This window comes from Drosophila subpulchrella, chromosome 2L, assembly GCF_014743375.2.
Source record: "Drosophila subpulchrella strain 33 F10 #4 breed RU33 chromosome 2L, RU_Dsub_v1.1 Primary Assembly, whole genome shotgun sequence".
Taxonomy (NCBI): Eukaryota; Metazoa; Arthropoda; class Insecta; order Diptera; family Drosophilidae; genus Drosophila; species Drosophila subpulchrella.
In genome coordinates this window covers 16,067,346-16,085,173 of record NC_050610.1, presented here as the reverse complement: position 1 = coordinate 16,085,173, position 17,828 = coordinate 16,067,346, and the positions used below count along the sequence as shown (strand labels likewise).

Genomic DNA, 17,828 nt, shown 5'->3' with positions numbered 1-17,828 from the left:
AACACGGGCTAATGTCCCCCTGCGAGATGTCCTTTCGAGTCCCCAATTCCGGCTCACTTTTATTGTTGCCCATTTGTTATAAGTGCAAGCCCCGAGATCATTAAAGCCCGGGGCTATTGGCCTGCTGCTCGAGCACATCTTGGAGGGTTTTTCTTTTCTTTTGCCATGAGGAACTGACAAATGTGAACCAATTTATTATGTTATTGTGCGGAAAAACAGAGATGATGAAGGTTTTGAGGCAACTCCTATTAAGGTAGCACTTAAGTGGTGGATGAGTTGTTGAGATCTGTGAATTAATTATCTGAAAAAGAAAAGTCTAATTAACAATTTCCCATTCAATAAAACACCTTATTTTCTTTTCTCTCTTTTTGTTTTGTTTTTTATTTTGATTATCTACCGTAAATTCTTATATCATACATATCTCGATCTTTTTGGTTTTCGTTTCATTTATATAATATATACAAGTACAATACATATATACTTTTACATATATAGGCAATATTTAGACTTAAGTTCTAATTGCTTACTTTTGCCTTACATTTTGTGTCTTAAGGGGTTTTTCTCTGGGGGCAAATACATTTAGGCGTAGTATGTTTATATATATATCTTTTTGTTTTTATATAGAACATATACATATATATATAAATATCATTTATACGATTTATAAATAATCTTGACTTTGATATATAAATGTATAGAGAACCTAAAATTAAAAGCTTAGCACAACAATTTTCATTTGCCTTGTAAAATGAACTTTGGAGTTGGCGGACAAGGCTTCAAATTGATTTAAAGATATTCGAAAATGGCATAGAATCGTAAAATTTCAAAGCAGCCAAAGTGTAAGCCTCCCGACCAGCTCCATCTTAGGAAAAGTTGAACAAACAGATATCGTTGCATTAATGATGAACTAGCTTTTTGCTTGTAATTCGCTTATCTGGCTTACAATGTTTTCGTATTCCTTCCTTAAATGCATTTGAAGTTACTTTGAGCTAGCTGAAACGAGTGTCTGGTGTGTTAGTGTAAATATTTTAGATACATCCTGCAGTTGCTTCTGGGTCTTGGCCTTGGGCTGAACTCCTCCCCACATCGCACATCGTACATAGCACATCCTCTAACTATGACTATAGCTGGACTCCACTTTAATTTCTACCCCTGAAGTGTGGCACTGGAGTTGTGTGACAACTGAATCATGTTAATTGCCTGATGCATCTGCTGTTGCTCCTGCCGATGCCGATGCTGCATCCCCATCCGCATCCACATCCGCATCCGCATCCTTTCCAGCTGCATTTCGACACCCGCAGGCAGGACTTCTCCTCCTGCTGCTTTTGGCTCTGCCTTTGCTTTTGCTTTTGCTTTGTTACGATGACCCGCATTCCAAGGGGTCTTGTCCGCCGGATTGTGCACCTTCCGCTCGCGTTGCACGCCGCACCGCCGGCCTTTGTCATCACCGCCTGCAACGGCGACACTAATTGCCTGGCCAGCGTCCAGCTGAGCACCGCCATCAGCGATCCACCGACCATCCACCGGGATTGACTTGGGCTCGGAGCGTAGCGGGATCTGGAGCTGGACGAGCCGGCTCCTCGCCAGGCGGCTCCTCCGTCCCCCAGTCCACCCTCGGTGCCGTCGTCTTCTTCGCCTGAGGGTACAAAATGATAGAAAAGAAAGTCTAGCGAGAAATAGAAAGAAATGCAGACAGAAATGCAGGCCATGTATTCGATGTATTCCGGTACTTTCTCCATCTGACTACAGGCGAACTTGTGTAACTTCAACCAGAAAATCCTGCATTTTCATGTAGGATATAAAGGGATTCTAAAACCATAAAGGAAGCCATTTTGTGGCAACACATTTTTTTAAAATGTTATAGCACATGGCTAAAAACCAAGTTGGAAAGTATTATAACCAACAAGCTATAGAAACTTTTAAAACGTTGAAATTAAGTGTACTTATAACAAGAAGGTTTTTGATTCATTTTATCTTGTTATAAGTTTTAATTAAATTCACTTTTTACTTTCAATTATTATAATATAATATCAAACCAAATCCCTAAAAATGTTCTACAACTGGTTTTGTTTTCAGTTTTAATTAATGCCTCATGGATGAGTTATCAAAGTTCGAATGTAGTCCTATGTAGGAATTTCTTTTTTGGTAGTGCTTGTGTAGTGTGAGTATTGTGTTTTTGGAAAAATAATTGGCTGCATAACTCACCCTGTAGCTGCGTCAAATAGCTATTCTTCTTATTTTGCATATGGTCTTCGTGCAGGGCATATTGATCATAGAAATCGTCAGGATTAACGTGATTTCCATTGGCCACGCTTCCGTGTTTGGGAAACAAATCCGCTTCGAGGACGATCTTCTCGGTGGTTTTCCAGTAGATGTCATGTAACTGGGCACTGCAGCGCAACTATTAAATAAAATATATATTTAATAGTAAGTATTTAATCAAGAAGTAGATAGTCCAACTCACTTTGAGTTTGCCATTATCGAAGTGCTGATCTGTGACCACAAAATGAATGCCCACAATGGCGGTTTCCATGTCATTGCGGGCATCTCGGAGTATTTTATGGTGACGCACAAGCGAGGGATTAACCTAAAAAATTGGATATTAATAGGGATTAAAATAGAGAAAATATTTGGTAATATTAAATTCTGAGAGGTAAGGTCATTGAGGGATATTGCAGTTTTTATTAAAGCGAATTAAAATGATTATAGAACACTTTATAATAAACTTTTTAGGTTTCCTTTCAGGGCTTCTTAGAAATGCTGTGCGATATGGAAATGGCATTCGTTTTTAGCTGTCCAGGTTTGGCATTTGAAAGCCATTATCCCTGACGTGTCTGACCCCTTGAAACTGTGACTTTGATTGACTGTCTGGCTGCCAATTAGTTTGCCCTATGTGGCCCGATTTCACTTTAAATTCGCCCAGCCATCGCAGATACTTCTATTTTTTTGTGCCAACTTTAGCATGTTGCAGTTGTTTCGCGTATATTTAGCTGGTTTGTTGCCTGGTTTTGGCGGTATGTCTTTGTTGGCTTATTGTTTAAGCGCATTTTGTGGCCAACAAAGGCGGGGGAGTTGGGGAAATAGTCCGCACATCCAATCAACCGAGCGTGGCCAACTCAACTCAATTCGACAACCAGTTCGGCGGCATTCGCTATTCCATTCAACCATCGCCATATTGCGGCTTGTGTAGGTGTGGGGCTTAAAGTGTGTGTGTATGCGTGTGTGAGTGTGTATGTGTTAGCCTTGTTTTCCCAACCACCCGGTGGTACCTATTTTCCCGTTTCCGCTGTGGCACCTATTATGCAGCATCAATAAGCATTGTTTGCCGTCGGGTGATGATGAAACTATCATCGTCTCTTTCTGTGGCATTACCCATCTCTCTCCCTCCTTTTCCTACTGTTCAGGATATGTAAGTTCATTACTTAGCATTTATTTTTATATTTTGAACATGTTTTGCCCCTGGTTTGAAACACATTTTGGTTGTGAACATTTTAATTAGACATTTGAGAAATCACAAATTGCGGGAAATATGTACGCCTAGGCAAAATAATTTTATTCCCTTAACAAGGGGTAAGTATTTGCAAAGCTAGAATTACAAAATGAATGTAATCTAAATCACAATTAAAGATTTTCTATTGTATGCATTACTTCATTTGCCACAATGCAGTTAATGACTTACATTTTCATGTCTTTTACTAGAACTATTGCTCTAGTCAAACGAGCTTGTGATTAAGTAGACACCCAAAGGTTCCAAAAATAATTGAGAAATGTAATATGCAAATTGCTGTAAATGGTCGCTGACTCTGGAGGACTTTTATCTGCCTCTACATTTTGCACATTTTCCAGAATCATTTCCTCTTGGCTCCCAATTGCCAGGATATGGATATGGATATGGTTAGTTTGAACAAAAAATTACACCTAAAATTTGACGCTGCCGGAAAATGGGCGGGAATAATAATGTGGGGCTGTGCAAGGGGGCGTGTCTCCATGCGTTGATCTCCGCGAATGCGTGTGTTTTTCTGGTAATTACAGGGGGGGGCCCTTAACCCCTTCCGATCCCCCTGCCCCCCTCCCAAAAAGCAGACGCATAAATTCCCGACAGATGCCAACGCTTGAAAACAAGAAAATTGTGTTTGCATAATTTTGGGCGCATCCAGTGGTGTTGTTTGAGAGGGGGTTGGGGGGGTGGGTCGTGGAGCGGTCGGATACCCAAACAGGGGGCGGTACTCACCTCTTCATTATTCACTGTCCATGTGAGATTGGCCGCTGGCCGCGAGTGTCGCGATGTGCAATTACCTCGCAATATGTCGCCGACCCGATATCGAGGACGAATGCCCGATATGAATGGCGCATTGTGCGGCGTTTCTGCAAGGAAAATGGAAAAAAAAACAGAGGGGTAATGGGAGAAAATGAGATGGCATCATCAGCATCAGTTCAGAGGTAAACCGGATCGATTGTCACTATATTTTTGATACTCTGCGGCATTCGGAAAACCGAAATCCGGACCCAACCTGTCGTCCTGTCAATTGGCATTGCCAAGTGGGTGTGTGTTACGTGTGTATGTGTGTGGCGCAATCAATAACCGACGGCTGTGTGAGTGAGGCCCATTTCATAATTGAAATAATTACGAACCCTCCAGATCTGCAGAGTTGGAATTTGAATTTGGTGCTGCGTGTAGACCCAAAGCAAGCCCCAAAAATTTTCAATCAGGTTCTAGCCTCAGCACTCTACAAATTTAGCCATTAATTAATATGATGTTAAATCCAACATGATTTTTTTTATCGAATTCAGCAAGCTTATTTACTTTCAACTAGATTTTATGTATATAAGGGTGAAAAATATTTACATTTAAAAAAACATTTTATTTTCTCACATTTAAATTTACTTTGCATGATTAGTTATTGTTCAAGAAAAGATTACTTCAAAAAAATAGACCCAATGCTTATCCCAAAAATCCGATTTTAGCTTCAACACTCTAGAAATTTATTCATCAATTAAAATTATGTTGAATATTATTGAAATTGTCTCTTTTCTCTCATAACTGAATTTAATGTGTATGATTATTTATTAACCAAAATAAGATTATTCCAAAAATAGATCGTTGAAAAATTAATCGATATAACTGACTTGAAATTAGTGGGATTTTATTTTAAGGTAACAGTCTGTGGATCTTAATAAAAGTTTGCAAGACCAGCTCTACTTTTTTCTAGTTGGTTAAAATTATTTAAAAATGTATAAAATGTCTGTTTATTTTTCCAAGTGCATATCTCACAGGCATATCTTCTAAAAACCTTGCTCCTCCTGCTGTCCATTATCCTTGAAAGTCGAAATGGAAACCAGCAGACACATATCCGCATACATATGACATATAAACACGAAATAGACACTTTCAAAAGTTTGTCAAGCCAATTTTAGTTCACCTACGTCAACATATCCCACACAACACACAACCCATACAGTCAGTTTGGCAGTTTATTGACCGTCTCCATTGGAATTGGCCAAATGTTTGCTCTTAAGGCTTTTACTTTGTTTGCCGGCTTTAACGTCCTCATCTTTATCTCGTTTACCCCTAAATTTGTTTGTATTTTGTCTGCTTAACTGCCAAAACATTCGAACTTGGAGTTTATTTTTAAGTTTTATGTCCACAATCCCCACACAAGTATTTTGAGTCCGTCTGGAAGGACGACTTCCATTTGGCCTGGCCAATTGAATAAGACAGTTGGTCAAGTTGGCAAGTTTGTCTCTGTCTTTGACTCCTCGCCTCGGGGAAGCTTAACTTTTTTGGCCTGGCTTTTTCTGTCTCAAGAGAAATACTCGAACTAAAAATTAATTTAGTTTGGAATTTACAATTTTGAACATCCAAATTAGTTCAATCGGACTCAATTTCTCTGTTAGATTCTTTAAATAAAATTCACCCGATTCAGATATACCCCTTCGGATATGTTTTTTATAAATTATTTTTACGCGACTGCATTTTTTACTTACCAATAACTTCCAACTCTGCTGCCGCTATTAATGTATGAAATGAGGGCGCATCCGCCGATACTTCGCAACTGTATTTACCGGATGTAGCCATTGTCACCGCATCGAGCACCACTTGGCTCTCGTTCGAGGACACGCGCTGCAAAAAAGTTAACAAAAGTCCAGGTGAATGAAATAAAAGGAATATTTTTATAGCTGTCCAGAGCTTACATATACCCATATTTTTTTTATACATATCGCTCTCGCTGGCCAGATGAAAAATTTCAACAAACGTATCTGTATCTCGTTGGATTACTTCCGGTCTCCATATATTTATATTCTTTTTACACATGTTTAATGGGTGCATTCAATAATTGAGGTATTTTTTCGTTTCTGGTATCTCATAAATATTTTTAATTTTACTGTCGTTTATTAATAAATAATCATTTAGGAGAGAGACATTTGTTGGTTATCTTATCCTAATTCTTTCGATTGAGCAATTACTGCCTTAGAAGTATCCACACTTCAAAATTATATTTTCGCAACCATATAAACTCGTTCTCTATATTTTTATAACATTCTCAACTGAGCATTGTATATTTCCATTGTTTTTGTGTTTTCTTTCTCCGTTGGAGGCAAACAATTCTATTCGGGCCCTATTTTCACCATTTTCTATATGTGGCAACTCTTCAAATGAAAAGAATGCTGTTTTGTCGTATTTTTTGTCACATGGATTGGAAACAGAAATTTGAATGAAAAATACGAAATACACACAAAAGCAGTAAGCAAATAAATAAAATGCCAACGTGTTTTTTCTATACGCCTGAATAATTTTCAAACCAATTTAAAAATGCCAATATTTATTGAAAAATATTGCCAGCTACGTTGAACGCATTTTGAAACTAAAAAACGAAGCTAAAGATCCAAATGGGAATCGAAAAGTTCAGCACACGTGTGCCACATTCTGTTTTTCCGGCTCCTAACTGCCATGAAGCGGAAGTTAAAAACCGTGTTTTGATTTGATTGCGCATAGAAATTTCACATGTGCCTGCCCCTTCTTGTTAACTGTAGCGTTTCGTTCGATTTGAAGGCCCTGGAAATGCAAATGTTTTACATTGTTTAAGCCGCAACCCGTTTAGTTCAGTTTAATTTATTTGGCTTCCATTTTTGCTTTTGTTCTATTGCCTTTTTTATTGGCTTTTCGAATGGCACGGGAAAACTAAAATAAAAATTCGGTGGCAATAATATAGTTTCCCAAGCCAGATTTATTGGAATGGCAGGTATGTGTTGGTTAACAAAGAAAGAGGTGTGATTTAGAAATCGACAAAGTGTAAAAATGTGAATGTGTAAAATATTATACAAAGCTTTTATATATTTGAAATATGAAAATATGTTTCATTATCATTACAGCTAAATAGGCGTATGATAAATTGATGATGCCCTTAATGGGATTTAAGCTATGCTAAATAAGCTTCTTGTACTTTTAATGAGGTAGAGTATTTTGAGAATATTAAAACCAAAAAAAATTTAACGTTATTTAATTGAAAGGTAATGGCTTATAACTTACTCTCACTTTGACGCCTGGGAAGTGAAAGACCTTCATGGGCGGCGTTTCCTTGGGAGTGTATCTGTAGAACTCTCGCCTGCCCTTATACCATTTCACCGAGTACAGGCTGTCATCCTCGATGTCGTAGAAGCACTTCAGTATGGCCTTCTCACTGCGTCTCACCGCGTGCGGCACTCGAACCCGGACATCTCTTAAAGCCTCGGTCAGCTCTGAAATGAAACAATAACAATAACACGGCGAATCAGAAAAACAATCCACCAACAATTATACTTAATTATTTAAAACTGCCATGCTTTCAGCAAAAAGGGACTAAACAAACAATTCCCGAGGGCCGTGCCTAATAGAAATCAACTGCAGGCGATAAAAAATCATCGCATTTCGCATTTTTAATTCACTGTTTGCCTTTATTTTATTATCATTTAATTTTTTTTATTTGATCGCTGTTGTTCTGTTTCTTCGTTTTGGTTTACGGCGTTGTGCATAATTTATTGCGGACATTTTGTGTTTTATTATTTGGAATTTTTATTAAATAAATCCCAAACGGATTTTATTGACTTGACAATTCCCACGATATTTTAGATGGGCTTTTACCCTTTCGAGCGAGTGGGTATATTGAATTACAAGTTAGATTTTTAATGCCTACTTTCAAGAAATTAATAACTCAGTTAAAACATCCGTATTAAATGTAACATCTAAGCCCTCCAACCACATCTTAATATTAAAGTCATAGAAATACATATTTAGGTGGGCTATAAAAAGTATTACCAAAGACCAGAATTAAATTTTAAATTGATTTTCACTGAAAGAGTAACTCGATATCGACCTCTACCCATTCAAAATTTGTGAATTTTAATATCTAGTCTGATCACGTATTGACATGGCTTTCGGCATCGTTGTACGCCACAAATCTCTAAATGACTGAGCACTCACACAGCCATATGCTCGCACATTCATACATATTTATAAATAAATATAGGTATATACTTTCAGGATATTTCTGACATTTGTACGTATGGCTGATTTCCTGTTTTACAGCCATGCCATTTTTTCCTTTGTCCTGGCTTGGCATTATAAATCAGCTTATAACAGGCAAAAGGCAAAAATGGCCCATGTGAATTCAACCCTCTCCATGCCACCTGTTTGCATTTATTGTTTTTCCCCAATAAAATATGAATAAATTGTTGCCTGATTATGTGAGATGAAATTAAAAATGATTTTATCCGCTTGTCGTAAAAAAATGTAACGCTGCTGAAAGGCCATCAAACATTTTTCGCACATTTATGAATTCGGCAGAAACAAAATATTTGCTTTTTTATGGCTAGCATAAGTATTTCATGGGGATTAAGTGTTTTATACTAAAGTCTTAAGGGATTACATTATTGGCGTGAATTTTAAAATTTTATTTCGACCTTATAGGTAATTTTAAGATGTATTGCTAAGCAACATATAAGCTGATTAATTTTTATGAATACCGAAATTTATTGATAAATCATAAGCTTAACAAGAAAAGAATGAAAAATAAAGTAAATATAATAACGAGCCCCACAAAACCTGTCATAACCCAAAGGGTGTTATTTTAATCCGATTGCATTGTCCTTGAGAAGCACTCTACCTATGCTCAAGCAAGGTTGCCATTAAAAAGCGATTTCCCCCGACTGCAACTCAATTCCATTTCATTAGGTTAGACTTTCCGGTTTTTCCTCTGTCATTTAGCGCCTTTTGCCTTCTGTGGCTTCCATTTCATGCCACACTAAATAGACAAGGTTGCAACAATCCGGCAACAAATGAATGTCCAAACAAGCCAGCACGACTGTGGGAGGTGCTTTCCAAATCCCATCAAATAACTGTAATTGCAAAGTTTTTACAGCCAGACACGAGGAGCACGCCTATGAAGACCCCAAGCCCCCATTCCCATACACCAAGCCCCCAACTCCTAACCCAGAACCCCTCTCTCCACTGCCCCCTAACTCGCAAGGACAATGCACATGCAACCCGGACATTTGTCGGCTGAGAGAGGGGCAGGTCCCGCAGGACTCCTCCCGAGGAGGTGGTACAACTACGTCCCCACAACGTGTGCAATAAATATGAATAACGAGCACAACGTGAGTGGCACACAAAGTAAAAACGAGACCGCTCTCGACATCGCACTGCCAGTGAAAAGGCAGATTCAGCAGGCCATCCTGCCGAGTCCTGGCCACCCACCCATGCCCATTCTACTCCAAGTCCTTGGAGAGCATCCAACCTCATTGTTGGCGACACGCGGCGGCAAATATTTGCCACTGCCGCTGCCTTTTGTTTAAATCTTGTTTATGCAACATGCATGGCATATATTAAGAAGTGCCGGCCAGACTCGAGTGTCAAGCAAATGTCCAGCAGCGCTCTGATTTACACCAGGCCACCGGATGACCAGATGGGAGTGCTCCAAGTGCCGGTTCGGCTAACAGATTGCTCTGCGGGTTGGTTACTTCTGAGCAGGCCAGGGACTTTAGTTGGATTAGGGCGGCACTATCGTATAATCGAATTGTACAGTGATCAAGGGGCTTATCGGGTCTAGTACACCCCTATTTAAAAGCCCCATAAGAGTTGCAAAATGTTAGTACACTATCATCCTGTAATCAAAAGTTTGATTTCTATCCTAGTTAAAAAGGAATTACTTATAATACTGTAGTCAGTTTTTGGTAAATGAATGTAGGTGGGCCTCTATAAGAATTGAATCAAGACTTATGCTGGGATATCACAGAAATGGCTGATTTAAATTCCATAAATTCGATGTCTGAGGCTCAACAACATTTATATTGTATTTTATTTTGTGACACTACGAAAAACGGACAAATCCCTTGGGTTTTTAAGTGAACTCATTCCGAAAGACGATTACGCTTTATTCACTGCATACTTTTACACACCTAAAATTTTATTCAGAAGTGATTTCAAAACCATAGAGATTTTTGTGGCACCCGTCATACGTCAGGTAATTTTCAGTTATATGTACTTCAGTTTACCATTTTCGCTCAGATGATTGCAACAACTTAGTTTTTAAACACCACTTCAAACTTCAGTTTCTTTTTCTTCGCCAAACAGCTAAGGTAACCCATGTTGTGTATAAATTTAATTTTGACCCTAGAGTATCCTTGCTCAGCTGCTGAAATTATGACACTTTCTGTCAAAGCATATTTCGGCAAACTTACAGCCAGCTAATTGAAAAGAGTAAAACTAAGAAGAAGCATACTGAAAAGTTTGGCCAGGACTTGACCCGAACTAGAACATAATTTCCCTTCCACATGAACTCCTAGCCAAGAGCGGCATTTGCCTGGCTGACCACATAGTATAGCATAGTATAGTATACGCAAGCGAAGGAACTTGGCCAAGAGGAAACTTTGCAAAGTACAAGTTTATGGAGCTTGGCTTTTGAGTTACACTTACACTTATGCAACAGATGGGCCAAGACGGCAAACTGGCATTTTAATTTTCTATTAGCGGGAAACTTGGGGTTGCTTGTTCTCAGCACTTGCCCCATCGACCTTTAAAACATCCGGGGATGGCTGGCGCCGAATTCATCATAATTTGCGCTGACGTTAAACATGTAAATTCCCATTTCGGTCTGTAACCCAATACGAATCCTAGATATATAACTCCCCTTTTCAGACCCCATCGAGCACTATTAGTGGCTCGACACTGTGCAGTCATTATTCAGTCAGATTTGACTGCCATCTGGGGTTATCAGCCTCCGTTTTTGAAACAGAGGGAGGTTTATTCAGGCGGACTTGACGCCAACGCGTCGGGGATGCTGATGCCCCACGAAGGAGCTATCGTCCTTTGGGGGTGGCTTGAAAAATTGTTGACAATTTCAGCTTAATGCATTTTGATGTCACTTCTTCTGGTTTAGCGAAAATGAATGCTCCTGCTGCTGTTGTTTGTCCTGCACAAACACAAACACAAACACAGACCCACTCCGTCAGTCACAAACACATGAGCTGTAGTCCTTGCATCCGCAGAACCACCAATTCTGACCAAGTCGCCTCCTTTTCCGTCCTTTTGCCCAGGATCGCTGAAGCCATAGCCATTCAGCTCTGTCTGATTCTGTGTCTGAGTCTGTCCTTTGTGTTGATTATGAAATTTAAGCACAAAAACCCGTGACGGTCTGTACGCCCCCCTTTTTTGTTTACGCTTAAAGAGTTGGCTCCTTGCCGTTTGGTTTTTAATGGCACATTTTCCACTTTTCGCTTGCCTTTTGGGGGGTTGCTACATTACAATTTAATGGCTTCCGCTCTGTAATTGTGAAAAGATTCGAAGAAGCTCATAGCCAATGTGGAACCGATGTTAAAGATATTTAATACCCAAATCCCAAACTCAGATAGCCATAAGAAATCCAACAAGTTTCAGGCACTTCTTGCTGAGAGTGAAAAAAAACCCAAAGCCAACTTAACATCCTTGGCCATTTATTTAAAAACTAAATAAGACAAGCATCGCTAAATCGCCAACTAAGCTCATAAAATCCCACGAACAAGTGCCCGAGTGTAAAGCAACGTGGGAAATGTTCAAGTACGAGAAAAGAGGAATAAAACCAGAATAGATAGTTGGGCGGGAAAACGAGGAGGTTGTGGGGTGAAAAGCTATGAAAAAGTGCAAGGATCAAACAGCTGAATGGGAGGCAAAGTCACATAGCTGGCCCAAAAATTAAAAGGAAACGGAAAGGGTGGTAAAAAATGCTAGCCTCTGGAATGAGTCGAAAAACGTAGGGACCCGCGTTCCATGTGGTGTCTGGTCTCCTTTTAGAACCCACTTCTGCCTTGGCCCCTCGACTCTCGTTTCTAATCTAACACGGGAAATTGTGCAGGAATTTGTTGCAATGAGCTTTTTATTATCCTTTTTCGATCTCACTTTCCCTGTGTGTGTGAAATACTACGTCCTCCTTTTCTTTTTTTCGGCGATTTTCACCCGCTTTTGCATTCATTTTCCGATGCGAAAGGCGAAAATTGCAGTGGCAGCGTGTTTTTCCTAGCACGGAGCACAGGTGAAAATTTATACTCTTACCATGTTGCCACGCCCCCAAAAAAACACACACACACATAGGGAGTGTTGCGCCCAGACGTTCATATTATTTGAGGATTTGTTAAATTTTCCGGGCTTTCTCTGCATTTTTGTCCACCATGCCAACCTATTTTATTTTTTACACAATTTGTCGAGGCAAGGCGAACAAAATGGGCCACACAAGTGTCTGTTAAATGGTCGTTTAGGCCGAGGGGAACTCTATTTGTACTCGCGGACTGGGTGGGTTCAAGGTTTCCTTTTTGTATTTTTTGCACTTCTACCTTTTCTATCGCGAAAAGAGCTGCTGACTTGTTGACCTGTAAATAACTTGAGTTTAACGAAGAGATTAACGTTCCAGATTCGCTGGCGAAATTTTATACATTTTTTGTGAGCTCCCATTTTAGGGGGAAATAAAAAACGCTTGTAAATGGAAAAAATGTGCAAAGGAAATTTGCGAATTGCTGAATAGAACTGATGAAGCTTTAGATTTTTCCAACAAATTTAGATTGATGATAAAACGCTTGCTCCTATAAAGACATTTGTTCATTGATTTAGACTTCTTATAAAATTTCCGATATTCTTTTTGAAATAAAAAAAAAAAAAATTAACAATATCTTCTTTTCAACCCTCTTTACATTTTTCATTTCTTGTCAAGCCATAGATACCATTATGCAAATGCTAACCATATGTCAAAATTATCTTCCAACTCTGGCCATAAAAACTATTTCACATATCCGATCCGATCTGAGCGAAATAGAAACATTACCGAACAACCCCTATGCCATTTTCTATATCTTTATTTTCTAATCTCACCCACCCAATGGACTTAACCCACCCCCGGCCCACCCGCACTTATCCACCCTTGGGAATAACCCTCCTCTGCCGGAACGGAACTCTGCTTACTTGTAAGAAGTTGGGAGCACGCGTAATTTTTAATTTGCCATGACATAAATCGTATAAAACTGTCAAAGTCACTAAAAGCACGAAGCAACAGCCTGTTCTCTCTGCTGACTGCAGTGTCCTTTGTCCTGCGACCTCCTTCGGGGCACAAATTACGTCCCAAACACACAGAAGGGTGTCGAAAGTCAACAGAGGAGCAGTCGAAAAAGGTATAGGGGCCATTGGAACGACTTCAAAACAAAGCAAAGGACTCTTCTACCCACTGTACAGGATGTCGGCCCGGGACTCAGAACTCAGGACTCGGGACCAGGGCATTAATAAGTAAATCTCCAGCATGTGACGGCTATCAGTGGCACTTCCGCTTCCCCAGGATACAATATATATACATCGATATATGTACAGTATGTATGACCGCCCACTCGCAAGTAAACCGAAACCATTTATATTTTATCTTGTCCTTGTCGTCGGTTCATGCGAAGCGAACTTCTCTAAAGTTCCCTGCTCCTGTGAAATGAAGTTGCCAGTCCTCAGAATCTGGGGAATTCCCCGAACCTGTGTGTGTATGTGTGTATTTTGGCCGGAAGTTGCAATTCCTGCCCTCAATGCCTATAAATTTAACTTAGTCTTTTGCGGAACTTCTTCGCCAGCCGCCTCAGTGGCTTTTGTTGTTTTGTCATGTTTTGTTATCCTATTTGTCCTGGCTAAAAACAAGCCTGGAGTCCGGAGCACAGAGTCCAGCAGATCCAACATATATGTCCTGGCTTGACTTAACACTCTGGCTGTTGATTTTCGGCCGAGGATTGCATTAGTTTAATTAGGTGAACAGAGGTGACAGCATCCAAGATAAATGCGGTCAATTTGTTTGGCTTGGCTTAAATCCGAAGCTATAAAGTTTGTCACTTTGCCTAAATTCGTAATGCAACTTGGAAACCTAATAGCTAAGGAATTGAGAAATGCAAATAAGTTGTCCATTACTTAACTGATAAATAATATAAGGCTAAGCAGAAGTGATGTTTATAGGGCAGTGCTGACTTAAAAAATATTATTTTGTTTTATGAATTCAGACATCTTTTGGAAGTAGGAAATTCTAAACGGGAGTTATTAATAGGGAGTTCGACCTATTTATTTTTTTGAGCGAAAACTAAAATCCTTTGAGAGGGAAAAACAAAGCCTTGACGAGAGCATTTCAGTAGAATAGACATGTCTGCCCAGAACCCTGTGACTGACATTATGATAACCCTATGACAGCTATTTGCCAAATCAGACATGTTAGCGGGTGGGGGGCTTTGTGTAAATCAATTGATTGGCAATGCGTTTTGATTGCCAGCCGAAATTTGGCCAGGACACGCGACGGGAGGGTGGTGGAAGTGGATGGTTTTTGCGGCCGAGGGTGAATGGAATTGGTTTGAGTTCTTTTGCGATGAGGAGGGGATCTTCCCCTTTTAATATATTATTTCCCGACATGCACTCCGAACCGCCTTTATTGTCTAGAAATCAGCAGGCAAGACAGTCGTGGGGGACTGCGATAAATACAAATGAATTGAAATTGCAAATTAAAGCGGCTTGCGTTAATTTCCACTTGCCTGATGCAGTTCAATGACACAAAAAAACTGGAATGGCAACATCCGAAATGGAGTTTTCTTTGGTTTTCAGAGGGGGAGTGGCAGCTGGCAACTTATTGAAAGACGAATTTCTGGCTCTGAGCTGACAGCCTTAATTCGCTTTGATTTGTTCAGCCTGACGGGGAAACAAAATGTTCAATAAAAGTTTGCCATTCAAAGTGAAGCAGAGATTTCCGATGAATGAAAAGGAGTTTTGCCAGGCAAAGTTGGCTCAAAATATTGCGATTTTCTTTGAAAATGAGTAATTAATTGCTTAGTATTTATGTACAAACTTTGTGTTCTATTTTTCTTATTAGTATTTAAGAGTCAGTTTATATTACGAATTTATTTACCTGAGTCAGCTTTTTTAATTAACTATTTCCGAATTTATTAACCTTTGAGGAATTTCATTAAACAAAGTGGTAATAAATACGGTATTTATTTGGCAGCAATCTTTAAAGGTATTAGACGAATTATTCTTTTCTGACTTTCTTGGCCTTGGCAATTCATGGATTTTACTTGCGTGACCTACAAGCAAACAATAATTCTATTAATATGAAAAAACAAGCAAGCTAAACCGCTTATAATCGGATCTCATTGTTGTCTTGGACTCACCCACTTACCCACTCAGTCAACTGAGCCGTGATCCTTGTTCAATATTCCCTCTGAAATATGCTTATATTTCTGGGATATACAAATTTGTTCCTCTAATATTTCTTGTACATATGTTTTATGGTATGTTTTTTCCTCTTGATTTATTTTAATATTTTATTATACTTCTCGTTTGATGCAGAATGCATTTGGGATTTTTTCTCCTATCGTACTTTTTGCCTTCTAATATTCTTTCATATTTCTCTTAACAAGATTTAGCCATCCACATGAAAATGCGATTTTTCTTTTATTTATTCTGGCTTGTAAATAAATATTGCTTATATTGAAATCAATTTTACATGCATTTTTCCTTGTGGTTTTTGGTTGCAATGTTAAAGTAATTTTCAGATCTTTGCATTTTGCCATGGATTTTTGGGTAAATAACTTGGCTAAAATCAGAGGTTGAATATTCTTAGAAAATGCAATTAAGCTAGCAAACAAACAACAAAGCATTAATTGACCTTTCTAATGGTGAAAGGAAATGTAAAATCATTTTAAAAGGCTGTTCTAATCGAATAAATTGGATAAAAAAGGTAAGCATTAGTATAACACTGGATAAAAAGTGTTTTTTATTACCTTGACCCGAATGGCTGATGTCAAATGCACTTTTTCCCAGTGCCCCAATGAAAAGGGGGTCAAAGTTACCGGCAAATTAAACGCAAATTACCTGCCAGGAACACAATAACATCCAACTTCTATACATATGCTTAGCTGCATAGATATAGCATGCATCAAACACCAGGCAGTTTGACATTGCCTGGCCTACCGCAACAACAATAAAAGGGGGTGACCTAGTGGGTGGGCGGATTGGATGGGTGTACGGATTGGATGGGGTTGTTTTTGGGGGCCGGACAATTACCGTTGCGGAGAGCAGGCAGACACCGCAGAACAATAGTTTCCTGTTTCCTGAGTGCTAAAGTTTTCATATGTCTGACCCATGGAGCACCACCTTGCCAAATCCACCTTTCCCAATTTAGTACCCACCGCCCACCAGGCAACCCCATATATGTAGGCTGGTTCCATGTGGGGTAAATCGGGCTTTATTTTGGGAGCTCGCATGCCTAGATTATTACACAGGAAAAATAAATAAGCTACCTATAAATAAATTTACAATTTTAATTTTATCTCTTTTAATTTTATCTCAATTCAAGTAATATTTTAAACCATATCCTGGTAAAATACTATTAAAGATTTTGTTATATGGCCTGCAATTTGGTGAGAAAAAAATATATTGGAGTAACAAATTCATTGAAATTTAAAAAATATTATTGTAAGTAAAGTTCAAAGTTTAAAATCAAAAACAATACCAAATTTAGTGCTACTTATTGACAGTGCAGGAGGACATTGTGCCCCCTACTGGAACATTTTTAATGCAATTTTCACCTAGCCAGGGCATCTCCTTTCTCCTCCTAAGCGCCCATCTCATCCCGTCGCTCCCTCGACGTAATTACTAAATACCCTTGGTGCTTTCTCTGTCCTGGTCAGGTCCTTTTTTCCGGCGCTCTCTTTTCCCTTGCTCCTTGTTACTTTTTTTCTTATCGTCTCGGATTTGTGGCCGCAAAATGTTTCGTGAGCTTTTGTTTGGAATTTGGCTAGCCCGGCTTTCATTTTTCTTATTTGTCTGGATATGGGTTTTTCCTCATCGCCTCCTTTGTTTTTCCTTTCCCCTCTTTTTTTCCCTCTGCCGCCTGCGGTCTATTTTCGTTGGCATTCCTTAAGTACAAGCGTGTGCCATGTTTATTTTTAATTAATTTTCCCTAAGCAGTCTAAGACTTTGCCACCGCCGAAGAGCCGAAAATCTCCGGCAGTTTGGGCCAAACTCATTCGAGCTCTCGATTTAGTGTCTTTTTTTTTTGTTTTGTTAATTTTAACAATTTTCTACTTAATTACCTAACGGGTTTTTTGAGCAAGAGCTAGTCTCTTCTGCCGGTTAGGGCCAACCGCATAAATGTTAATTGTGGTAATTGCGAAAGACCAACAAAAGTAGCTCGTTTTTTTGAATTTGTATGAACCGATAATAATATTTAATAAGAAATTTACTATTTTTTTTTTTGGTTCATATGAAACTTGGTAGTTTTATAGGAAATTTATTGAACTGCAAGTCCCATTAATTAAAACTT

At 39.1% G+C, this 17,828-nt stretch overlaps 1 protein-coding gene across 2 annotated transcripts in view; it reads right to left on the bottom strand.

Moving 5' to 3' along the window:
- Nucleotides 1–400: 400 nt before the first annotated feature.
- LOC119546678 overlaps nt 401–17,828 on the bottom strand; it is a 34,366-nt gene continuing 16,938 nt past the window's right edge. The window contains exons 3-8 of one of the 2 annotated variants that reach the window (XM_037853141.1): nt 7,529–7,737; nt 5,986–6,121; nt 4,232–4,365; nt 2,465–2,587; nt 2,206–2,401; nt 401–1,666 (exon numbers count right to left, since the gene is read on the bottom strand). In XM_037853141.1, coding sequence (XP_037709069.1) covers nt 1,188–1,666; nt 2,206–2,401; nt 2,465–2,587; nt 4,232–4,365; nt 5,986–6,121; nt 7,529–7,737 — 1,277 coding nt within the window. In that variant the 3' untranslated portion in view covers nt 401–1,187. The remainder of the gene's footprint in view (nt 1,667–2,205; nt 2,402–2,464; nt 2,588–4,231; nt 4,366–5,985; nt 6,122–7,528; nt 7,738–17,828) is intronic. The other variant, XM_037853142.1, reaches the window with a different exon arrangement.